The sequence below is a fragment of the Plectrocnemia conspersa genome, unplaced genomic scaffold (assembly GCF_051122295.1).
Source record: "Plectrocnemia conspersa isolate PC_06_02 unplaced genomic scaffold, ASM5112229v1 ptg000012l, whole genome shotgun sequence".
Lineage (NCBI taxonomy): Eukaryota > Metazoa > Arthropoda > Insecta > Trichoptera > Polycentropodidae > Plectrocnemia > Plectrocnemia conspersa.
This window is the reverse complement of record NW_028277176.1, coordinates 444943-471972: the sequence shown is the minus strand read 5'-3', so window position 1 is coordinate 471972 and position 27030 is coordinate 444943. Positions and strand designations below refer to the sequence as shown.

General features: G+C 33.9%; 1 protein-coding gene across 4 annotated transcripts in view; it reads right to left on the bottom strand.

Moving 5' to 3' along the window:
- Sema2a (Semaphorin 2a) overlaps window positions 1-27030 on the bottom strand; it is a 175773-nt gene that overhangs the window by 18124 nt on the left and 130619 nt on the right. For all 4 annotated transcript variants that reach the window (XM_088199387.1, XM_088199384.1, XM_088199385.1 and 1 more), the window contains exons 3-10: window positions 26184-26271; window positions 26061-26112; window positions 25911-25970; window positions 25557-25664; window positions 19897-20167; window positions 16316-16546; window positions 10422-10680; window positions 5776-5930 (exon numbers count right to left, since the gene is read on the bottom strand). In XM_088199387.1, coding sequence (XP_088055513.1) covers window positions 5776-5930; window positions 10422-10680; window positions 16316-16546; window positions 19897-20167; window positions 25557-25664; window positions 25911-25970; window positions 26061-26112; window positions 26184-26271 — 1224 coding nt within the window. The remainder of the gene's footprint in view (window positions 1-5775; window positions 5931-10421; window positions 10681-16315; window positions 16547-19896; window positions 20168-25556; window positions 25665-25910; window positions 25971-26060; window positions 26113-26183; window positions 26272-27030) is intronic.

The window sequence follows — 27030 nt, the reverse complement described above, 5'->3', positions numbered from 1 at the left end:
TTGCATACCATTATTCTTAAAAATGGGACGGGGCTTAGTCGCGAAAGTTAGGAACTAAACGTTTTAAACTATTATAACTTTTAATTAGGTGACGTGTTATCTTCAAATTCAAAATACAGATTTATAATGATTGTGATTTTTAATAATATGATTACCATGGTAAAATCAGTAAACCTCAAATTGTGGATGCGTACTAATAAAATAAAATAAAATAAAAAATTGTTTAGAATCACCAAATATACACATATTTAAAAATAAAAACGATACCGAGTATGATAAAATACTAGTGAAATACTTTTTCTTGTTAAAAAACTGCAAATATCGAATTTTGTGACATATACAATTTATTTTTTATTTTTAACACTTGACGCGGCGAAGTTCGCACGACCGTTCAACACGAAATTCCTCTTTTTCGGGCCTACAATTTAGGAAATACTTTAAAAACTTATTAAAATAAAATTGCATGAATTATTTCATGAAAAATACAAAAAAATTTTTAAAAAAAAAAAAAGTTTTTTTTCTATAATGTATTTTTTAACACTTATAATATTGTATATTTGAGAACTAAGAGAACTCATGGAATCAACTAAAGTGGAGAAATAATTTTGGCCGCCCAGATCGGGCAAATACCCCTCAGTGCGCCGACCATTCAACAACGTATATTTATTAACTGGCACACCTTTGAAATGATTTAAACTTCCCGAAGGGTCATATTCTGACTAATCCAATGTCGAATCTTCTGGAGAATCTTTGAAGACTGATAAACGCATGACACACGGTCCTGCACTTATGTGGACTTTTTGCCCAAAACTTCTTCAGAATCACTGTGATCATTGATATTTTTTTCATCCATTTTTAACGATCACAGTAAAATCACAAAACAAAATAATTACATTTTCAAGCTCGGTAAAAAACTCTCAATACAGACATTGTATTATCACAAAACGGTTAAAAAAAATAGCACAATATAATATTACGAAAAACTAATAGTGGCCAGAAAAAATAACCAAGGCTTGTCTCGCTAAACCAAAACCCCCAATATTGACTACTTTATTAGTCGTTTTAAACAAGTATATCGCCCTTATTGTTCAGCAATGACATGTCACCATTGTTTATATTTTGTCTTATTTATGCCTCTTTTGGGTATACCTATAAATTTTAGTTTCTGTCCTTCCATAAAATTTGAGTCCCTTTTTTATTACTTCGGGCCTTCGAACGTATTCATTAATCCCTTATATGAGGTTTGCCGGCAATATTTGGACCTACGCATACCACCGGTTAGGAGTCACTGAAGTAGGTCATTAAAATATTGATATGATGCACGAGAAACTGGAATCAAAACATGTACAATGTATCGGGACTTTTCGCTGTTCAGTCATGCGAAACTAGCCGCGTAAATTTACCGTAAAGTGTTAAACATTAAAAAAGTATTGTAGATGTCACTAAGTTTGATATTTACTATTTTAAAAATAAATAAAAGTGTTTCATCAATATTTTATCATAATCTGTATCGTTTTCATTTTAAAAACTGTATATTTGCTGATTCTAAACCCATTTTTTTTATTGATTTGCAAAATTCTTAGATTTTTTTTCTTAATAAAACTATGTATTGACAAAATTATTTAATTTCACTTAAGACTCATTTGAATGATCATCAAAACTCTCAACGTTCTTCCCTGAATACCGTTAAATAGATAACGAGTAAAAAATACTATGCATCCAAATTCTAACAAATAATAAAAATGAAAAAAAGTCGAATGAGATTCGATATAGGACTAGAAATGTTCATTTTTTTAAAATTTGCATATAATATTAAAAATATATTTTTGTCCGAAATAATTATTGTCCACAAAAATGTCCGGAAAATTCGAGCTCGTATGGATTCGAATCTATTGTTAATTAACGTTACCATTGATCTATCGCACAAGTTATACGTTGATTAATCGACGTGTTTATTTTTCATTCGGGCAACTGGGCTATTTGTCCGTTGTTTCAAGCATTTATCGATTTATAAAGCCGAAGAATTAAGTTGGTGAAGTTTTATTTGGGTCTGGGATCGAGGGTCGAGTTCTGTTTTTCCTAATTTTATTTGGACGAAATAAATTTAGCGGTCATTTCTCAAGTTTTTATCCGCTCTCGTTGCGGCGATGTTTCGGAACGTCAATCGACTGATTTTGTTTTGGGTGTTTTTATCAAGTTAAGGTCCATACTTTTACTGTTATTATTATGTAAATGATGTAATTCAAAAATGAAATGCAAATTTAATGGACTCCGTTGTTTGTAACCTGTCAAAAGTTTTAAAATTCAATTAAAATGCGAATTTATTTAGAAGCTCCAAATAATTACTGCGGTTCACCCAAAGAAACGCGTAATAGAATAAATTATATCAAAAGAAATATTTTTTCAAGGAGTTGATGCTTCTCGACTGTATTATTAATGAAAGCAATTTCCTTTATCGAAATTTAATAAAAATAAACATGCTTAGCTAATCTATTGCAACAATTTTATAATAGTAAACATTTTAAATAAATTTGTTAGGTTGTAACTTTGGATAAATGAAATTAATTAGTAGGTTGATATACAAAATTATGTGCATCGAGAAATTATAATTTTATGAGGGGTGGCAATTACACACAGTTTGGGCCGTTGCAGTAGATGTTTATTGAAAGTATTTACAATTTTGTGACAAAATCATTCAATGTGTAAATTCATGTAGACGTCGTATATACAAATTTAGAGAAAAAACTTTTGACAAGGTTTGTCATGAGTTTTTATGAAAAAAAAATGTTGGACCACAGTTGCTCGGATGATTTAACTCGGTTATTCCTCAGTTATTTGAGCGATCGTAGACAATTTGTAACCAATGACGGGCGATTGTCGAGAGTATTTCATCCTTTCAGGGGTTCATAAATGGTCCAACCTAGACACTTGCGATATTTATTAAAAATATAAATTCGACAGTTTTTTCTGTATGCAGTTACTATAAGATTGTTTAAATGCATTCGATCTGTTGCGGACTTCTTCGCTATTTAGCTTTATAGCTAATTTTTACATCAAAAATTTTTAACTAAACATATATATATAAAAAAGAAAAAGATTAAAATTTATGGGATTAATATCATAATTTATATAATATTAGCTGTCGGTATCTCACTATCGTGAGGTACCGAAGCAAAGGAGTGTGCGAATACTGGACTCTCAACTTTTTGGGTTATAAAGGCATTTAGCATTTGATTTTTTTATATATTATTCGGCCTTTATGGATTTCTTTATTACAATTCAGAAGCTCTCAATATTTTTTTATGAAATTATTTAAAAAAAAATTGTTAATTTATTATTTATTGGCCACCGTACATGTATGGCTTTTTGACTTCTGAGAAGGATAATTGTTTTTTGCGCTCTATTTATAATAATTTTTGAAAAATTAATATATAATATATACTTCATTGTGCGTGCTTTTGACGTAGATTTTTGACTTCGGAAAAGAGATTTTTGCGCTCTCCTATTGGTCAAAATTCGGTTTAGATGTGCTTCATTTAATTATTTATCATTGTAAGTCGTAATAATGTTATAAATAGTTTTAATATGAGCACTAGATAACCAAGCGTTACGGCATGATTTTATTGATTTTGACGTGGATTCTAAACAGACACCTTGTTGTTTTTTTTTCAGGAAAATGCATGTTAATAATGAAATTTGAAAATGAAACAAATATTTTTAATTAAATGGTAATATTAAAAACCGAACACTGACTTTAATTTTAATGCCTCCTTGGAAAAATCTAAAATGACTTCCCTTATTTTGCAAAATCATATTTTATGAGTAGTTAATACAAAGTAGCGATTATATTGATAATAATACTACGAAAGGATTAATGCATATCATCATAAGAAGATTCGGTTTCACTAGCGATGGAAGCAATTTGAAGAAAAAAAAGTGTTTTTTAATATTTATTTTTTATTAGTTCAAGGAAAATATTATATATTTTAAGAAATAATATCATAATTTTGCTACTGATGTAGTAATTTGTTTTATAATAATTTTACATTTTCATTAATATATTGAAATATACCATAATCCGACGAAATTGCTTTTTGTTACATTTATGATATTTTTCTTGAAATAATAACATAATAAAATATTAATTTCATAAAAAGTAAATATCATAAAACGGAAATATATCATTTAGGCAAGACAATAGAAAAAAGTTGTTTCAAGTTACGCGAGGGATTAATTTTATTACATGTCACTACTATTATGTTTTATAAAAATCCTTTTGAACAAATTTAGACAAAAATGACGTTTTTAATAATGAAAAAAAAGTAATTAAGGCAAACTCGGGATTGCCGTTTTTTCACGAAGTAAAAATATTGATTTATTGGATTTAATTCAAGTTGATTGCTACATTGTTCTTGGTAGTAAAAAATTCAACAATCCAAATGTTTACATTATTTTTTTATTAAAATATTTTTTGTCCGGAATAATCAATGTCCGAAAAAATAACTGTCCTGAAAGTTCCTGTCCTCATAAAAATGTGTCCTGAATAATCTTGTTCGGAAAAATCAGTAAGCCTAGTCTACATATCACTCAAAAGTAATACCGAAAAACTACTCTTTGATTGGAAAGGACGCGCGTTAGTTCTTTAATTTTTAGGAGTTGCCATCTGAATATTTTTTCAATGCACATTTTAGCACTGAAATTGGCTCGATCTGCGATTTATGAAAGCTCTCGTACCAGCACTATAAAATATGTGACACATAAAAGGGTTGCAATAATACCGGTATTGACATTATTTTTATTGTTTCCATTAATTGGCAGTAAAAACAACATGAAGAAATAATCTGAGTATAGCAAAACCCAAATATTCGAATACCCCAGCAATTATTGTTTTGATATAATAAATATTCTAATTATATCATTATCCCATACAATGCTTACTACAATTCAGCATGGGTGATTATGTTTTGTAAATTTTTTGTTGTTTTTGTAAATTACACTAGTTTACGAATTAAAAAAAAATCTGACCCATGACATTTGATAGTTATTTTGTATGTAAAATAAAAAAATAAGAAAGTAAAATAATTTTCGAGATATAGCTAAATTTACGTATTTTTTATTCTTAAAAAAAATAATTTTGTAATTAATATTACCGGTATATCAATATCTATTGAAATGCTCACGAGTCATCAGCGGGTTGTACAGACAGTTCCACATACCAGCTGTTCCACAGACATTACAGCCGACAAAAATACAACCCGACACGCCAGCGAAGACCTAACGGCCATCCACCGTTCAAATCCAGTATCAAGAATATAAGTTTTTTCAGAAAACAGCGAGGTTGCGCATTCCGGTTGAAATGTGTCCTGAATGTAACTTAATCGCGATTCAAAACAACAACGCAAATAATGTCTGTAGCTCGTCATCCAATCAATATAGATGCGCCAGTGAAGTTTAATTTGAAATCTGTCGTGCAACGAAGCCGTACAAGGCTTCAGACGCGGACGGGACCGTACGTACCTCTGTACGTAATAAGCTGAGGCAACATTTGGGCTTTCCAATTTTGATACGTTCCTACAATAGGTAGAGTAGATAGATAATTGTGTAATACGGGTAGGACGCGCGTCATTTGCCAGTCGCCATTAAATATTGAGAACGAAGCGTTCGAGGGGTAAGGTACGGCGAATGCATTAGAAGCCATTAAGGCTAATGTCGTTTTAAACGTTATCGCTCATAATGCAGCGCTACTACATGAATAATTGGACGAGAGGGACTCACTGGTTCCGGCGTAGAAGACGGTGTAATCCAGTTTGTTGCCGAGCATGTCCACCTTCACCCGATCCACGGCGAGCTTCATGAAGAATATATCCCGTTTGTAGTACACCGGTTGCTCGTTCTCGTGCGTCACCGCCGAGTCCATCAGGGGATGAGATCTGCGAAAACAAAAACTAAATTGTATTTATCGATTTTAACACGGATTAGCAGCTTCGCCTTTGAGATGTAATTAAGGGAAGCATGTGCTAATATAAAGTCAGTTTTTGAATGATGAAAATATGGATGAGATTAGGGATTATAATAATACCGGTATTGCCGAAAAAAACTCAATACCGGTATTACCGGTATTATACTTTTACGGTACGGACTTTTGTAAAAATATTGCAGATTAAATGACGAAAGCGCTGAAAACAATTATCTACGTCAAAAATAATAAAATCGTGCCGTCGCTAACGTAGTTCACACTACGATTTTTATAAGAATATTAAAAATTAAATGAGGATCATATAAACCGAATTTTGCCAAAAAACAATTATAACTTCTCAGGACTCAAAAATTCACGTCAAAAGCAATAAAATCGTGCCGTCGCCGTCGCAGTGAAAAAAAACAATTCTTTGAAGCATCATCAGTTTCAAGATTATCTTTAAACGATTACTTTTTTACTCAAAAATTTGATGGTTAAGTCGCGGAAAATGGTTAAAAAGATTTTTGAATTTGAGAGAAGAAACTCAAATTTTTATGATTGAAAATAACTAGAATGTTCCTGAATTATACGATGAAAAATGGTTTAACATTTATGTTTTCTTACAGATAATACAATGAAATTAAATGAGCTTCAGAGCAGTTTCAAATAAAAAGCAAATTGCTCACAGATTGTTAAAAAAATACAAGCTTTATGAAAGTCAGTTGAAATAAAAAATGTAGTCCACTGTCCATTATTACGTAAATTCAATCACAATTGAATTTATGTAATAATGGAGCAATGTCATTACAAAATAGTGAGATACTAATTTCTGTAGTGTATTACTGATAAGATAACATAGGAGGGGTTGAGCCAAAACTTGTATTTAAATTTATATTTACTGAGTCTATATCTACTTATTATTACTGGTATTAACATTTACACACCGATATAAAAATCTGCACGTTTTTATGAATATATAGAATATTACTATTCATATTTAGATTTATTTTTATACGTATAAATAAGTACAATTATTTATAATAAATTCAAATCTGATTTTATCATATAATATTTATAAAATAAACTGATTTTTTACTCTGACATTTTTTATAAAACCCTGTTATTCATTAGCAGTTGTAAATTATATGCGGTTCATTTATTTTAGTGTTCATTGTCCCATTCACAAAACTTTTAATTCAAGTTTTATAGCTTATGATCCAAGATGTTTAAAACTTGGAATATTTTATTACCGACTTTATTATTTTATTTTTTAAGATTTATATTCGGTAATTTATTTTTGCTTTGTTTATTTATTCTATGATGTTTCTTGGTTATATATTTAATCAAATGTTCAGTAAATGTCAAATGTATGTTTCTATAGATAATATTAAAAAATAAAAATTAAATCGATAGTTTTAAAATCAGTGATGCAAAATAAACAACATATATCGATGCCCTTAAATATATTGAACGTAACTAATATTTTTCGAATTTTACGAAAAAGTGTATATTAATAAGTATTAATTAAAAAATAAAAATGTATACAGATTTAATACTAGAAATATAGAAAATTTAAGGATATATTAGATAGAAGAAAATGAGTACGGCCGGGGGAATAATGTACGAAGGTGTGAATTTGTATAATATTTTTAGGACAATCCGCAAAAAAATGTAGAGCGTATCCTAAATGGAATATAGAAACACCTTCGTGCATTAATAAATAAATTTTAATAGGCTTTTTTATATTTGTGTTTATATTATGTATTATATGTATGTTTAATTAGTGTAAAAATTAGGTGTATTAGCTGAATAAATAAATAAATAACAGGAAACTGCTAGGTACCATCGATCATATATAATATGTTGTTTATTTTGCGAAACTCAATCTATTTAAATTTTAATTTTTGATAATATCTATAGAAATATACAATATATTTTTTGCGTTTTACTGTACATTTGATAAAATATATAATCAAGAATGATCATAGAATAAATAAGCAAAGCAAAAATAAACTACCAAATATAAATCTTAATTTAAAAAAATTAAGTCAGTAATAAAATATTCCAAGTTTTAAATATCTTGGAAAGATTTTGAAACTGTCGAGGGATAAAACATTAAAGAGTGATTAGTATACGACTTGTGTGATCCGCGAGTGATGCAGATGTCGTTTCCAATATCAGTTAACCAGAAGAGAAAGAGAGTGAGGGGGGAAGTGAAGAAGAAATTAACAATATCATTAATCACAATACGGCACTCAATTTTCTTAAGACATCTGAGTAGATCGACCAATGGGGATGCAAATATAACGATGAAATAAAAGCTTTTTAGAAAATTCGAATAGCCATTAGAAAATCGCAAAACTTTTCTATAGACTAACCAAAATCATATTATATGTATAGGTAAGTATTAAAATATTAGTCTGATTTAAAAATATTTACTGATATTTTAAAACAAATTAATGAAAAATATACAGTTGGGATTCCATTCGACACCCTATTTTATATTTAATTTTTATACAATTCTGTTTTTATTTTTTTATTTTGTGCAAAGAACATAGCGCGATTATGTCGGCGCGAAAATGTTAGGTGCGCGTATGACGTTGCGCGATTATGACGGCACACTTATGTCACCGCTTTGTTGATTATCGAAATACTTTCGAAAGTGTCAAAAATTTAGGGACCGTAGAACGCTGGGAGTTCCTCAGCACCTTGGATTATCGATTTAAAATAAAAATAATAAGTTTTAGTCCAATATTCCTATAGGCTTCCGAAACATGAACACAAAATAAATACTTTAGAAATATCAATGATCTAATTTAAAGTTAAAGTACCAACACAAATAATATACCTAGCTCGTCTAGCTGAAGTAAATTAAATATAAATAAATATGGATAAAATGAAAAACTAATATATTGTTTGGGACTTGAGCGGAAAATGTTAATCTCATCAGTGGTAATTTATTAAAGATCAAGTACCTATCCATATATTATATCATGCTTTCAAGACTGAAACTATGTTTGATATAAACATATGTCACAAGACTGTTTTATTGCAAAGTGCACTAGGTTTTGCATTAATTTTTTCGCATTCGTTTAGTGTTCGGTCTTTTTTCAATAAAATTAAGATAAATATCAATGAGATGACATCGTACAACATTTCTTATTTTATTAATTAACAAATTAAGATCGTTTGATCGTCGAAGCAACCCTAGTAGTGTCTTTAATATCGTTTGAGGACAGCCTGTCAAAAATGGGACTCGGAGAAGAAGCATATTCGGATTGAATCAGAATTAGACGACGACTAATTTATACTAAGGGGGTTCTCGAATTAGGGGAAGCGCCGAGATACTAAAATAGCGTTCTTTCGTATTGTAGCGGTGTATAATTATGTTGTTTGACGATATTTTCTTATCTTCTTTTTTCCAGTCGAGCTTGGCCCTAGGTGTTTCCTTAGTCTGTGAATATATTATATAATTATTGTCCCAGCTGTACGCGGACGCCCTTTATGCATATTTTATCCGCTCGATGCTAAAATTTAAATATAAAAACCATTTTTTTCGGAAGAAGCGGAAGAAGAGGCACCAGCCCAGGTGCAATTAATGCGCCCGCTCGAATTTGCTCGACACAAAACCTCTAATTTCACGCTAGATTTAGCGACGGGGACACGCGAGGCGTCTCTGAGCGCACATGTTAATATTTCAAAGGAAACTTTCAACCTCTCCCGGATATGGATTTTTCAGATGCGTTCGGAGAGATGAAACTTTTTTATGGGGGTACTCTTTATGAAAAGTCTAGAGACTTGTTTACGACTCAGGCTTTCTCTAAACAGGTAAATTTACGGCCGGGGTGACTGACGTTTAGCGGTAGCACCTGGGACCTCGGTTTAATCGAGTGATTTCTCCAAAATGAAAAATAGCATTATTTACATAAATCTGTTGGCTTACTTCGAGATAGACTCGCGCTTTATCCAGAAGTGCTTTAAGTAAAAAATCTGAGCCTTAATTAGTTCGATCAAACTTTGCGCGAAATTTAATATAATCATTCATTAACCTTTAAAAGTCCAGAGGCATATACATATGTCATGCTCAAAATGGTTTTAGCAATGCAGTTTAAAGTCATCTATGTCATGCGCAACAACTCAGATGGTACGTTATAAACCCGATTTTTTAATAGTTAGTTCTGACTACAGATTAATTAAAATGCAAGATATCAACGCTGCCAAAAAAATACGACAGATTAAAATACACTTTAATTTACTTTTCAAAATGTGAAAAAAAAACATATTAAGTGTTTAACGCGAATAATTTGATTTAGATTATTGAATTTCAACGACTGTATCTGCTACCTGCTGTCTCGGAGACGATATTTGGCTGAGAATTTTTTTAATATCAATTGCTACTATTCGGACTGATCTCATAAATATATGAGGTATAGGAATTGATAAAGTAAATAAGATGAAATGGTACCTGATGAAGTTGAGGACAGTGTCGGGTAGACTCTCTGTATCGTTGACACAAGTGCCGGGCCTCGGCTCCGGCACTTTGCTGCTAATCACCGGCAGCCATGCCGACGAAGAAGTGGCCTGCTCCTTGAACTTGCCCTCGAAAGCCTTTTGGATATCTTTGATGGTGAACGTGCAGATGGCGGATCCCATCAATCCCGTCGAAGCCGTGGTGAACGTGCCGTAGAACCTCGTGTTGTCGTCAGCGATCTTGTAAATGCTCTCTGCGAAACGAAGTAGAACACCGTAATCGTAACCGTAAAGGTGTAAACTGCGCTTTTTTAATAAAATAAATATATCCGAAAGCTCATATCGAATCCGCTCACGTTTGCGATTACAAGGAAACGGAATAAAACGAAGGAAACGCTCTAATGCAGTGATTCGCAGCGGGGGATTTGCGCCGCACTATTCCCTAAATGTGCCAATTTTCAAAGGGAGCGAAGCAAACGGCGGCTTATAACTCTATAAGGCGTCCCTTACTGCCTCATTATTTGTTTCGTGTTAAATAAATATATATTGCACGGGGCGCGCGATAGTCGCGACTGCTGCGTCATCTGTGAACGTCCCCAAATTTCAAGCATTTTAAGAACTGTATGTCGATAACGCGAATTGATTTGCTTTGCTATCTATGGACAGGAATATTGAAGGGATTTAATCTAGTAAAGGTTACTTAGAAAACGCATTTACCGACAAGCCCACAAATTCACATTTCATAAAAAATAGTACTAGACTTAACAAGTGTGCATTCCTCAACAAATTTAAAAGAAAAAAAAACAACAATCAAACCGTATAAGCTAAAAAGCTTTCAATTTAACAGCAGTTGATAGAAATAATGTGAGATTCGAATCAGGACGTCATTAGTCGATGACTTATAGCACTGGTCTATCGTACTGTACAAATACAAAGTAAGCCCCCATCAGACGTAACTGATCTGTTAATTGTAAGTTAATTTCCTCTTTACGATGATCTATGGAAACTTGCGCCTGGCCTGCGATGATCTACTCAGTAATTAAACTGCGTATATTGTACTTTGTCTGACTGAGTGAATTATTACAGGGTTGTTCGTTTAAAAATCTGTATATTTTATTTTTGTTATAGGACGTTCGAGAAAAATCAGTTCGTTTGAGAAGCACCGCTCTGTTGGTATAGCCAGTTAGGTAAATCAGGCGAAAGGTGGTAAATGCCAAGGGTACGTTCGCACTCAAGTCGCTTGCGCTGTTTCGGTTCCGGTGCGCGCTTACATCGTCGCAGTAAGGCGCAGGTGAAACGTCGTAAGCGACACGAGGCGCAAACGGAGGCCGCCTCTCGAGAGGCCGGGCTCGAGCGAAAGGTTTAAGGTTTCAATTTCAGCAAACGTCACCAGGTGTAATTGGTTTCGATTCGAGTTTAAGCTCGAGAATGACCGTCAGATTTAGGGTTTAAGGGTTTAAGGGATATCCGCATCGGTTATTCAGGGCGCGAGTTATTTTTCAATTTTGGGGCGCGTGACAAAAATGGCCGAACGGAAAACCTGTCGAGATTCAAACTCCCCCCCGAGCACCCGATTCCTATTTCCGAGTTGGAACACGCGCACTACCGGCACTGTCGCCAATTATGAAAATTCTCGCGGATCAAACGGAACGAATTGTTAAAAATTTAAATCGCGGCGATAAATTGCGGAGAAATTCGGGGTTCGACCTCCGTGATCCGACTCTTAACGCTCGCCCGTCGGGCTTTACGAGGCGTCGGGGAGCCATATTTCGTAGAAAATATTTAGTGCCACTTTCCTACTTTTGCTCCACAGGTACCGCGATGAATATTCACACGTGCGCTCTTTTACGACCATATCAACCGGGAAAAGCCGCTCCTCGCCATCTACGCGCGTAGTGTATTTTTCAAATTCAGACAAATCTCTACGCAGAATGCGGGTTTCGTTCGGGGCGCATCTGTCATACGCCAGCCGAGAGTCTTGAATTATTGAACTGTTATTACAATTTATCCGTGCCGGGCTTCGCCTTGTCAAACCTAGCTCTAATCTAGTTACACGTTCGTACGTCAGTCCTACATATCTTCGATTGTTTGTATACCGCATGAACATCTATAACATATAAGCAAAAAATATTCTCGTATTGGAAGAAGTCTGTTGGGTTTTCAACCACCTGCGCCATTAGTAGAAAAGAGAGATCTCCTTACGACACAATTGAAAATATTGCACGGACCACTAATAGCACAATCCGTTCCAAGACCTTAACCACATATTATCACTGTGGAAAATGTACCCCTGTGACTATCATGACAGATAAAATGTACGATAATTGTTCGATAAGTAGTTATTTAGATCGTGTTTTCTCTTAAGACGTGAAAATATTCTGGAGGTGTGCTTAAAGAATTATTAAACATTCAGCTGATATTAAAATAATGTGACGAGACGTCCCACGTAAGGTGGGACTGTCTTATATTTGAATCATTCATCCCACATTGAAAACTGTGATTGCAATAATACAGAAATTTTCAAGTTTTTTCAAGCGTAATTTTAAAAATTCTCTACAAACTATAACTTTAATTTGCCAACGTTCCCCAAAATTTAAGTACATATTTTTTCTATATTGAGAAGCTAATACAAATCCAGATAATTAATATTATATTTTAAATCCCGTATAAACTAAACATATTTTAAAAAATATTTTTTTTAGATTTTGATGATTTTTATACATATTTTGATAAGTGTTTTACAATTTAAATCGTTAAAATTATTTTTCGTGGTTCGTTCTCAAGCGCGCCCAAAACCGGTAATTTCCCTTTCAAATTTGCTTACATGTGACAGTTCTTGACATCTGGCAAGCGCTCGCTGTGCCCATTTCTGTGCAAGATGTTATAATCACGGCGGTTTTTTTACAAAGTGTCAATTGAAGATGATTCAAAGTGATGTAGCATAATCAAAACTATAAATTATGAGTGTGCCAGTAAGTGTTTGGTTATATGAATAATAAATCACGGTTATTCTAACAAAATTATCATTGAATTTCCAGGATCTAATATTAAAAGACATACAGCGGCGATTGGGCAATTAAAGGTATACATACCAAAGTTAATTAAACATATTACAATGCTAGTAATAATGAAAAATCTCGTATTAGTGTACACAAAAAGTTACATTTTACCCACTATATAGTATCGTTTACAGTTAATTTTCAGAAGCAATGATAGATCTAATTACATTTACGTATGGAAAACAATTAATATATGACATATTGCGACAATTTTATAGAAGATGAAGAGGTGCCAATCTACGTGTTTAATCCTCTACAGTAACTTCCCTCAATTTTGTTCTTCGGTTCTCGTTTAAATTTAATTTATGGATTATATTAGTAGTAATAATGTGTTCAATGTTTACTCTTATTGTTTTTTAATTATTTTTCAGAAGCAATGGTGGAACAATATGATGACCTACATGGCTACAACGTAGAATTGGTATATATAATATAAACAAAGTGAATCTTCTCATGTTGAAGTCACTGTCAGCAAGTATTATCTTTTTATAAAGAACATATTACATAAGCTTAATGTAACTGAATATCTTGAATTTGGCTATTCCGAAAGAGGAATGATGGCACAGAACAAAAATTGTACATATTTTGCCACATCGGAATTAAAAATAACCCACTCTTAGATATTTTGGCTATCAATTATTCCAGGTATGCAATCACATATTTATAATCATTGTAAAATGTCGTTTTTTACATAACATCCAAGAAACTACACATTTATAAGCTGTCCGTTGGCTGATGCACTGCGACAGCGCCGATTTTATCGACATTAACTTTCAATCCTCATACATACTAAGGATATATTACACGTTCACTTTTAAAACATAACTGGTTTATTTGCAATTCTTAAAATCTAACGTATATGTGCATTAAATCGGAAAGCAATGATAATGTTTATGTAATATAAAAGGAAAAACTCACTTTTCGGCCTCGGAGCCCGGCGACGGGAATTCAAAATTTGAAGATTTCATTACGAAGATTGTTTTATGATTGTTTATATAATTTAATCAATGTATTCCTCTTATCCTAAACACATTATGTATATATTTAATTTTCATAGTTATAACACACCCAGTTAATTTGCAATCCGATTATTTATAGAAGGAAAAACTCACTTTTCTGCCTCGGAGCCCGTCGCCATGAATTCAAAATTTGAAAATTTCATTACAAAGATTATTTTATGATTGTTTATCTAGTTTAATCAATGTATTCTTCTTATCCTTAACACATTATGTATATATTTAATTTTGATGGTTATAACGCACCTTGTTAATTTGCAATCCAATTATTTATATTCAGTCAAATGACGAATTAATGAAAATTATTGTCGCGTAGCAAAATTTTATTATTGAATAACAATTATTTAAAACCGGTGTCATGGTATTGTCGGCCATCTTGTTTTATATTTGAATGCTTATTTTTCATTGGTCGAAACAGCAGAACGCATTACCGGCGGCACGAAAATCAATCGGAGCAAATTCAAATTTTATTTTTATTATTATAATTAAATTCATATTTCCTTTGTTTACGTGTATTATTATACACCGTTCATACAAAGCGATACGATTTACACAGTAAAGAGTTTTTTAGTGAAGACGGCTTAGAACAATTATATATAAAAATCGTTAAAATAGCAGTGTCCTTATTAATACTGATTATAGTAATATTAAATATGGAGGAACCCTCATTGCGAAGATACCAATAATTTATTATTGATATTGACATGGACATTTTTGAAATATTGAATAAAATTACCACTGACTAATCAAAAAAGTAATTAATAAATTAAATGCAAGATATTTTGTGTTGAGTCCATTTTGAAAATAATTATTTAAAAATCATAGAGAACATTTAAAAAAATATACAACATGACATTTATCAATGCCGAGCGGTAAACGATTTGCCAAGAGAAGAAGAATCAGAAATCGCTCCAATGTAAAAGGTTAATGCGCTATTTTGTATTTGATCAGATCGTTTTCTTAGTATCGCTCGAATACAACTTGAACGGTGTAAATGTCAATTTGATATGATCGTTTAACCCTCGAGTTTCGAAATTTCAAGTAGATGGTTTAGTCTTGAGAGTTTCGTCGGAATACCATTGCAAAAACAGCTGTGTGAAACTTAGTTTCAGACACTATAAGTGTTACAAATATGGTTCAAGCTTTTCAGGAACATATTCGTCTTTGAGTATTTGATATTAAAAATAGTGGTAATTGTTAACGGCGATAAAGATATATTTTTTTATTCTTCCGTTCTCACCTGACATGCGTAAGCGCAATACGTTACAACAGTGTGAATCTGTACCAAATGGGTAAGTCAATTAGATATAATGAAACTACCAGATTTTTCAGTCTGAGAATCGATGTCATCTGTATCAGTGGTCTTCAAAGTAGGATGTGCGCACCCCAGGGGGTACGCCAAGTGGTAAAATAAAAAAATAAAGATTTTTTAATGACGAAGAGTGTGCTGTTAGTATGCTATGTAGCTGATCTTTTTGAAAAAGTAAGTAATCCTGAAGTAAATTTTTATACACAATTTAAGCAGGTGATTCTAGTAATAATTTACCTTTAAGGTCCGAAAGTATATTTGTTAAGATGCGATTCGTTTCAAAGTTCGATTTTCCCTTTCCGTAAATAATCGCCGTCGAAAAAGGTAGGCGTGCGAATTTCGCACATGCGTAGGATCGCGTAAACAAATTACGTCGGGCGGAAATCGAATGAAATCCTTCGGAGAACAACCGAAGGCCGGGTGTAAATATTTGACGGATTTAAGGTCGAAATCCGACCCGGATCCTGGGGGAGCGCTCCCGCGGGAAATAGCCGGGAAAACTTACGTATTTCGTTGAAGTAGAAGGGAAATTCCCCGGGAATGCTGCAGTTGAGCCTCGCTTTGAGGTACGTGGCCCAGTTCTGGCTGAGGATGTTCTTGCCACCGGTGTCCTTCTTGCATACCCTGGCCACTCGCGAGTAGACAGCCTTGCCGCAGTTGATGTACTCGACAGCAGTCTCGCGGAAGAAGAACAGCACATGCTCTCCGACGTCGAACGACCCCACGAAGTTCGGCTCTGAGGAATGAAAATAAATAGAGATTAGCGATTTTTTAAAAGGAATATGAATTTATTTACAAACATTATATTTTATGAAACTTCTTCCCATTAATATTTAACCTTTACTACTATTTACAAAGATAAAAAAATATAAGATGAAATGATAAGAGTGCATATTGTTTTGTCATATTTAATCCAGTATAAGCGGTAATTGCATTTGATAATGAAATTTATATTTTATGTTTTATTGTCATGTCTCCTATCAGGTGCTTTTGTTTGGGATTGTATTCACTTGACAAACGTGGTTTCGCTACCTGCTCGCTCGGAGACAATGTTTTACGATACTCGTCTCAGATTGTATCTATATCTTCATGAAAGCTCATTCTATTATTATTTTTGTCATCACGATCTTGTTTTATAATAAAATGTTTTTTACAAGTCATATCTTGTGCCGACCGATTTCACCGTTTTTGCCTTCTTTGGAGCCGAATCGTTTCCAGAAACCCACTATGTCGAGTGCGTTTTTTTCTTTGGACTTTAGTGGTGGATCCATGTTTCATCAACGGTTCTGTATCGGTTCAGAAACTCGTTTAGATTGCCATGGAAAAGCGCCAAACCAGCAATAGCACTGAACACACGATTGAGTTTATTCTGCACTGTGAGCAAACGCGGCACCCATCTTGCTGATATTTTTTTATACCCAATTTTTCATGAAGAATGTCATACTTGTGGGCTTAACAAGTTCGCGCACTTTGACTCGTCGATCACTCAAGATCATAGAGTAAATTTTGTCGATCATTTCTGGCGTAGTCACCTCAAGGGGACGTCCCGAACGATGTTCATCACTTGTACATTATACGACCACGTTTAAACTCTTTCACCCAATTATAAACAGTTTTAAACGCTGGTGCAGATATGCCACGAATCAAATTCATCCAACTCGGCTTTGATTTATTTCGGTGTTTTGCCTTTCAAATAAAAGTGTTTAATCACCACATTAAAAAACCCGCTTTTTTCCATTGTTTGAAAATAACAATGGTTGCTTGCTTCAATCGATTGTAAAAATGAAAGGACGCAATGGAAATGTCTATTGACAGCAGTCTATTGACAGATGTTACTTTTTAGAAACAAACTTATTTCTATTTCTTAGAATTTTCTAGGACTTATTGATCTACCCTCGTAATGTACATAATCTATATCAATAATAAAAATGCATCTAAAAATGTTTGGCACCAAATGGAAACAGGTAGCAATTAGACATAGATTATGCCACTGCAGTAATATTTTATTGCTACGAATTATGGCGGACGAGGCTTAATTGGCTGTCATGTGCGCCAAAATAATGTGTTGCTTTGTCCGCCGCCACGTCAGTGTTGCCAAACTTGTGCCCAACTAAATAAATCGGCCCCCACAAATGTTTTATATTTATTTTACATTATATTGAACTTATATTATTGTGAAGTATCGAAAGTTTCGATATCCGAGTGGAGTCAGTCACCGGTCAGTATAATTTACGGCATGTACGATAAAAATAAAAAGCAATCAAACAGTGCACTATACTATAGGGATATCGTTTGATAATTCTAAAGGTACGAGAGCGAAGAAACGACGCACGCTCGAGAATTAACAGGGGGGTTAATATAATTGGAAAGACACGTGTCTGGCGCAGGTCGTATTATGCCGGTGCGACGCTCGTACTGAAATATTTATTAATTAAATATTAATACGTCGAATTAATTAATTCCAAAGATTACAACATGACGTTAAAGCGTTCCACGACTAGATAATCGTCTCGAAAGCCTAAAAACCGAACCTAATTAATAATTTAGCATACATTTAATTTAATTAGCGTGGTGTAATTAAAGAACTCGTACGCAATAATAATTCAAATCAATCTTGAGTATTAGAAATATCATTATAAATTACATTAATATATGAATTGGTGCAACGTTACACAAAACTACAATTTTAATTCATATTAGATTTTACTTTTTTATATAATACAATAGTTATGATATAAAACATTTGAGTGTGAACTCAACTTTTAAATAAAAATGTGTTAATAATTTTAAGAAATAAAAAAATAATAAACATATATAGAAGACTTCTACGCTTGAAGATGGCAATTATAGAGTTAAAAAATTGATATAAATAAATATAAAATAATGGTAGGATCGTTCATAAGTCTAATATGTATTACCTAGCTCGATTTTAATTAATCATCATTATATTCAACCGTGAGATTATTATTGGACAATGTCCGAGTATTCCAAATATCAATATTCTTAATTCAAGTTATTCGAACAAATAGGAAACTTATTGTGGGAAAACATTTCTGTTCTAAATTAAACACAAAGTAACCGCTAGTTCGGCACAATCTAATGTTCAGCACGTATGACTTAATAAACGGCAATTGAAAGTAAATTAAATCTAATATAAACTAATCAAATCACCGTAAATACAATCTAACCTAAATCAAAACTTATCATTGAAACTAAAGTTAACTAGCATACCATATATTATATATATATATTTGTGTAAGACTAGAAAATTACTAAAATATTATTAAATCTTGCGCTTTGCGTACGCAACTAGAGCTTTTAGAACACAGGGACGTCATTTAGGGGGGGGGGGGGGAAGGAGGAGCATTTTTCCCTTCTTGAATTCGGTCAGAAAAATGCTCGTCATTTAATGAAATACTACCGCCTTTTGACTTTTTCAGCACCCGATCCTTCCGATGTAATTTTAGATTACTTTTTCGTACTTCATAAATTTTGTTTTGAGGGTCATATTCTGACCAATCTAATGTCGTTTCAGGGATATCTTTTACACATAGTCTGATTCGAAAACATATTCATAATCACTGTGATCATGAATGTCTTCTTCATCTTCGCTAGGAGGTTAGGAAAGAAGATATTCAAACGTTTTTTCTAGCAATGTATCTTCTATGTCATATATTTTATAATGATCACAGTAAAATCACAAAACAAAATATTTAAAATTTTAGAGTTAAAGTATTACTTAATATAGATCAAGTATTATCAGATAATTACACAATATAATATAACGTAGAAGCGTAAAGTCGAGAAAAACACTTCGTGGTCAGAAAGGACTGAACTATCTGAGTTTTATCTAAAACAGTACAGCGCTAGACAAAAACCCAGCTGCAGTTATCGAGCGGGTCGCTAATGGGCCGGTGGGTGAGGGCCGATGCTCGATCATACTAACATCCAAAATACTATCTCTAAAATTTATCTGGCTTCTTAACGAGCTATTCAATAACAAATATGCGCATCTATGTTTGAACTGACTTTGTGTATGTTGTAAAAGGTCACGGTTGTCAAATTGTGATATAAAAATGTACTCACTGTCTAGCCACTTGGAGTCGTACTTGAGCGTCCTCTTGAAGGCGAACTCCTTCCTGCCGGTGGTCAAGTTGTGCAGGTCGGTCCTGAAGATGACCGTGTCGGCCTTGGTGAACTCGGCGTTGGTCCCCGAGTACAGCGCCGGAAGATTCCCGGGATTCCCCCTCTCGATCCACACGGCCGTCGAGTTGTCCGCCGGGTCGTACGGGCACTTGGCGATGCCCATCCCGATTCCCGGTACGTACTGGTGCCGGGGTAGGTGCGTCAAGTTCGACTGTAAACGTCGATAGGCAGTTATGGGCGATTGTGCGCCATTATGGGGTGCGAAAAACGGTCTCGCCGACGAATTCTATCATATCACCTGCGCTACCTGGGAGGGAGGGTCGGAAGGAAGAGGAACGCGCGCGCATGCCTTATCTTTATTGCCGGGGATGCGAGCGTCTAGCGAGCATGATTTATGCAAAGCAAATACAAGGCGTAGTCGTTTCGGAGAGGGAAATAGTTTTCATCATACTTTGAATGGCCGTTTTCTCGGAACTTTCGAGGTAATCGAGTCTCGTCCCGTCTTAAATCCGCCCGGCGTGGCGAGCTTGTCAAACTTGCGAAAAGTGCAAAACAATTATGTTCTTTGCTCGGGCATTTGCATAATTTGATTGCAGCGGCGCGACTTTGTAAATTACGCCGTGCAATAGTGGGGTCACTTTAGATCCAAGAAAAAAGGGTTCTTGTGGAAGGCGCCACATTACAACCCCTAGGACTGACAGACTAACTGACGAAAATTACCAGTTCGTTTAGTGACTAAAATATAACCGATAAAACTGTGAGGCGTCGATTGGTAGAACTAGGGTTGGTCGCCAGTAAGCCGGACCGAAAATCAAAACTTCGACAATGCTTAAGAAACATCAAGAATTTCACTGTTGAGGTGAAAAAGGTAATAGTGCTGTTTTGATGCCAACTTAGTATGTTACGAATAAAATAAAGTGTATTTTTTATTTGAAGGTGTGCTTCTCAGATGAGCCGCGCTCATCTGAGAAGTGGATGCAGAAAAAAAAATTGCTAAACACATTCCAGAATGTATTTGTTTACTGTTAAGCATCCACCTTCAATCATAATTTGCTCAGTAATTTCTGAGAAAGGAACAGGCCGTTTTTACATAGTTGAGAAGACGATGCGTCAAGACCGATACAAAAAAGTATTGAATACACGCCTTATACCACAACTCGAAGAATGGTTTAGATATTCATGCACGATGGTGCTCCTTTTCATAAAGCTAAGAGCATCACCGCTTTTCTGCAGAATAAGAACACCAAAAACTCGCCTAAAATAAACCACATGGAGAATGTTTGGGAGATTTTGAAGACGGAAATTGCAATTTCTACAAAAAGGAAGCTAATTGAGAAGGTGATTTATGAATGGAATCATAATCTGAACCTTCAAGAAACAATTAAAAATGTATAAAAAGCGTGCCTAGAGGAATTCAGGCAATTATTAAAGCAAAAGGAGGACATATCAAATTTTATAAATATAGCCTCGAACTGCATTGTGGACCGCTTTTTTTTTAATTTTAAAATACATTTTATTATTTCTCACCACTAAACTATTTTTGTGTCGATAAATAATGCTATTAAAAATAATAAGAAAAGCAAACAACAACTTTTTGAAAAAAAAAATATAAGACATAGACTAATTAAAGAAAAAATCCAAAATTTTGTTAGGGTCTAATAAAATGGCCAGGTACTGTTGTTCCGACAATTTTTACATATATTTATGCATGGTCGAATAAAAGTGTGTTATGGCCGTGCGTGGGTTTTTCTGTGTGAAAATTACTTGAAGGCTCTTCGGCTGTCACGGCGTGTGGTCCTGCGTCAACAAGGATTCTGAGGATGTAAACTCTGATAATAAAGCATTTCAATAGTTCGAGACGTTTAATTCCGTCGAGAGACGGTGGTACTTCGAGAAGAAAAGACGGCCATCTCCAAAGGGGAGAGGTCGCAACAACTGTATTATAAAATGGCCAAGTACTGTACGCCTGTTATCATTTGGAGATCATGGCTGATGCTGTGTGAAATATTTGATACATATTCTGATTTATTATAAGACCAGATATAAAAAAATATGGTACATTTTCTACAGGGAGAATCTCCTGTGGAAGTATTTGAGATATTATTTGACAAGACAAAGTATTTTGTATGCTTCATAAAGAAACAATCATGGTTTCAATTTTTCGCAGGACTTTTTAAAAAAGTTTTAGCGGTTTTATTACTCTGCCCCAGGAGCAAATTTACTGGTGCGACGATAAAGATATTTGGAGATAAAAAGAAATTTACATTTCAATGACAGTGCCGAATTAGTCAATTGACAATCTACAGACGATTTTTAAAATCGCTCCATTACTTGAAAAAAATAACAAAAAAATATTAGTATCGATGAAGAAATGATTCGGTATTATGGCCATCATTATCTCAAACAATTTGTAAAAGGAAAACCAATACGTTTTGGATTCAAGCAATGGGCAATGTGTTATGGCGTAACTGGAGATTGCTGCAATACAGGAAGATTACCGAGAGATGGGACTACAAAATATTTATAAAATCGATTATCCATCCAATCGTTCTTTCTATTTCGATAACTTTTTTAGCAGTTTTGAGTTTATGAAAATATTAAGGGATAGAAAAATTGCTGCTACTGGCACAATGCGATGCAATTGATAAAGAAAAAAATAATTCGTGGTGAATTTGACTATATGTTTGATGTTAAAAATAACATATTTGCTGAAGTATGAAAAGTCAATAATTGTGTTAAAATGTTGACTTATGAAGGTATGCCTTCATTGGAAAAAGTAAGTAGATAGTTAAAAACTGAGAAAAAACACGTAAAAATCCCGCAATATGTCTGAATTATTTTTGAGAAATCATTATTGAAATTCACCATCACTTTGCGATTAAATTAAATCGGCACGCGCGTAGTGTTTATCTATGGTAAACACGTGTTTTGGAATTGGCAAGAGCGTATAGCGAAGCATGCGATAGTAGTAACTCGCATGCGACATTTTTATGAGCGCATGGAGATTAAAGGCAAACAAGTCGGCGGCTAATGGCGAGGAAAATTCACTTACCGGCAATTTGGCCGCATTATCGCAACAGGCGCCAAAAGCCTTTATCTGCCTCGTCTCGTTTAATTGCTCGGAAGGGAATCGAGCTTATCTCTCTCTGTGCGTACTTCAGCGCTGAAATCTGGCCAATCGAAACGGAAAAATGCACTCGACCGACTTTTTCTCTTTTCGCGGTCGGCCGGACGCCAAAACTGACCCGAAAGCTTCCAAATTAAACCGACATTCAAATTTCGCTTTTTGGTTTTTGGGAAACGACCCTTTACGCGCTTCGCCGTGTAGCCCGTTCGACTAAAAATAATTTTATTAAGCGAGCCCCGCGTCAAGTTCAATGCGTAGAAGTTAAGAGTGAGTTTCGGAAAAGTAAAAGACGGTGTACTCTCGTTGGGCGTAATACTCAGCAGTAAATTTTGATCATATCAAAAGTAGTTTGAAACTGTTGAGTAATTTTATTATTTTAAATATTATTTGGAAAACTAAGCGCAATTACCGCGGATGACACCTATAAAATCGCCAGTATACATTGGGCACCTGAAAGTGTTGTGATCCTTTGGCCTTGCTTGATAATTTAAGGTTAAAAAAGACTATTTTTATTAAAATAATATTTAAATAATTTATGGTGTGCAAAAATATCAGCCGCGGTGAAAGGGTTATATGCTAAATTATTCAGTGCGGTGTCATCAACGTTATTCAAATGTTCTAGTAAAGAAATCTCGACGTGTGACTCTATTTTAGAAAGATGAACGCACTTCTACTTCAAAACTAAGCAATTAAGAGCGTTAGCTCTTCTGCAAGTCTCAAAATGGCTCATATGTAGGTCCGATCGAACTGATACATCGCTTGTTTTGAAGCAAAAAACTATTTTTTTTATATTTTATTTAGATGAAGTTTAGGCTTCTAAACGTTTTATGTATTGCGATTTTTTTGCTGAAATTTAAACCTACTAAAAATTGACACATTGGATTTTGCTAACAAACATACACAGGGTGCTTAAGAATTCTATACTGTCACAAAAATTGCAATTTAAATATGTATAAATAAGCTCACACTGACCTTAACTATATTGCAAGTCTTATAAGCGTACGTATGGTGGGTCGATCGACTCATAACACTAAACGTGTTTTGGAAAAAAACAACTTTTTTTTTTATTTTTTATTTTTTTAAACGGTATCGTAAGTACATTCGAAAGCTCTATTTCGTATCAAAAATTCAAGTCTATATCTTTAAAAGGAACCAAATACTAGCGTTAACTATATGCCAAGTCGCATAAAAGCTCGTACGAGGGCCCGATCAATTTACCGTAAGACTCGTTTTTTATTAATAAAAAAATAATTAAAAATTGTTTTTAAATGCAAATTAAGCTTTTAAACACTTTTTGTATGCGACATTTTTCAATATGATTTTATTTTACAAAGTTATGACACTTTAAATTTTTACATTGGCTGCCATTTTGAAAAAAAAAATATATTTTTTTTCATACAAAACGTATAGGGGGTGCACGGTAGTTCTATACAATACTAAAAATTTAATTTTTAATCTTTTAAACCAAGCAGTTAAGAGCGTTAACTCTTCTGAAAGTCTCAGAATGGCTCGTATGGGGGTCCGATCGAACTGAAACATCGCTTGTTTTGAAGCAAAAAACTATTTTTTTTATATTTTATTTAGATGAAATTTAGACTTTTAAACGTTTCATATTTAGCGATCTTTTCGTTAAAATGTAAACCTGCTGAGTTACGAGTGTTTAAGTTTTTATACTTGTCGCCATTTTGCAAAAAATTGACCCATTGGATTTTGCTAACTAACATATACAGGATGCTTAAGAATTCTATACTGTCACCAAAATTCAACTTTAAATAAGTATAAGTCATTATATAAAAAATAAAATAAACTGAAAAAAAAATATTTTTCTGCAAAATAAATTTTGAAAACTACTGATTTTATTTTCTATAATTAATTATGTATCTACGAAATTATTATATATATATATATTTTATTTATAGAATATTTTTCGCAATAATGTGAATATTTTACGTATTTTTTTCTCTACTAAAAATTAATTATATTTATTTAAAACTTATGTTGTCTATAAACAATAATAAAACTACAAACGCAGTGTGTTGAAATGCAGGGAGTTGCGTAGCCGTACCAGTACGGCCATGCCGCTCGAAGGGTTAAGAGTACGCTGTCTTTCATTTCTTCAAAATTTTGATGCAGATTGTAACACAAAGAAGGCCACTTTGAAATATATTAGCAGAGAAGAGACTCGTCTCTCGCACAATCGTAACAGAGCTTTATCGATTGTGATGAAGAAAAACGAAAACATTCGTCCCCCAATATTTAATTTTCAATCGCGCCGAAGGTTAAGGGGAGAGGCGAAGGAGCATAAGTTAGCGGCAATAAGGAGTGCGGGAGGAAAAATCCCGACCGAAGAATATTTCGCGCACGTTTCGCCCATAAAAATATTATTGGATGCATCGGAGCGAGAAGCGTTAGGAGTGAAAAATACGCGTCCGTGTATGTGTGCGTTTACTAATAGAGAGACGGGAGCACTCACGTATACGACCCAGTCCTTGGGACTATGCGCGTTCGTCCCGCAAATGTACAGCCTGGATCCGTCTCCCATCGCCTGGATTACCCTCACGTGGTTGCGGCAGTCGAAGTACTGAAATTACAAAATAAACTTCATAAACCATATCTGTCTGCAAAACATATTTTTATTACTCGTTCTAAGGAGAATTTTACTGCAATAGATTGCCAATACGGATATAAGTATTAATGGAAAACGCTACCATACAATGGATAATGGAAATGAAAGTAAGTGAAACTTGAATCAGTTTAGAATCTATAAAAAAATATTCAAGCATCGATAACTCAAGTAGAACAGCGTTATTAAAAAGTAATAGCTCACCTCCGATTTTCCTTTAGATACACACTGTGCTACGTTGCTCGGCTCCAAAATCAGCGCATCCTTCTGGAACAAAGTCATATGGGGTTGTAATATACCAGTAGCGGCGATTATATTGCTTTTTTACTACGCCTATATATCAGCGGCACTTACGTCGCACGTGGACTGACTGACGTTGGCCAGATTGAGTCGATATACCCTGTCCCTGTTGCGAAAGAGAGTATAGGGGTTAGGGTCGTTATTAGAGCGTTAGTCCTAATTGTTGTGTATACTCACATCGCACCGACGTAGAGCGATTCCCTTTTGGCGTCCATCAAAAACGTCCTGTAGTACATGAGGCCGCAGGAAAACTCCCTCACGTGATCTGCAACAAGCCGAAAAGAAAATATGAGTTTTTCTGCCTTTGATCCCGGATTATCAAAGGATCGCGAGATTAGATTTAGGCCCAACTCGTTAGCCGAGACGAGAGGTGCGCTCGCGGGGGGTCCTGTGCCTGCTTCTCGACTGATATTCAATATTGGTACTGTCAATTTATATTCACGTAATATTAATAGTTTACATTTTTTATGTATGTATTATTTTTATATTATTAATACAAACATCAAGTGTTACATAATGTAATATTATTATATTTTTAGTTGGGTTTTGAAGGTACAAAAAATCGCTTTTGATATATCTTGTTTAGATTTATTCTAAAAAACGATATTACGCTAAAATAATATAGTACAAAATTTATAATACGATATATTTTTAATAAATTATTTTTTTTATCATATGATAAATAAGGTTTTATCCCAAATATTTATAATACATAATCAAACTATAACGTAATTTTTTTAATGTGAATTAAATAATTATTCAATAGTTGTTATTATAAAAAAAATGTTTAGAGCCACTGTTGAAAAAAATTGACCGACCGAACAAATAACAGTTTGCAGTCAACAACTGCAAGAACTCTGAGGATCGTCCACCGACATCATCCCTGCGCCAGCTTCACCACCGCTTGGAGAAAACGTCTCGTCAATAATCTTACGTCGCACATAAGTAAATATTGTAATAAAAATTCTATCTAGATTATTGGCCACGAGGTCAATCACTCCTATAGTTCCCAAACCCTACAAAA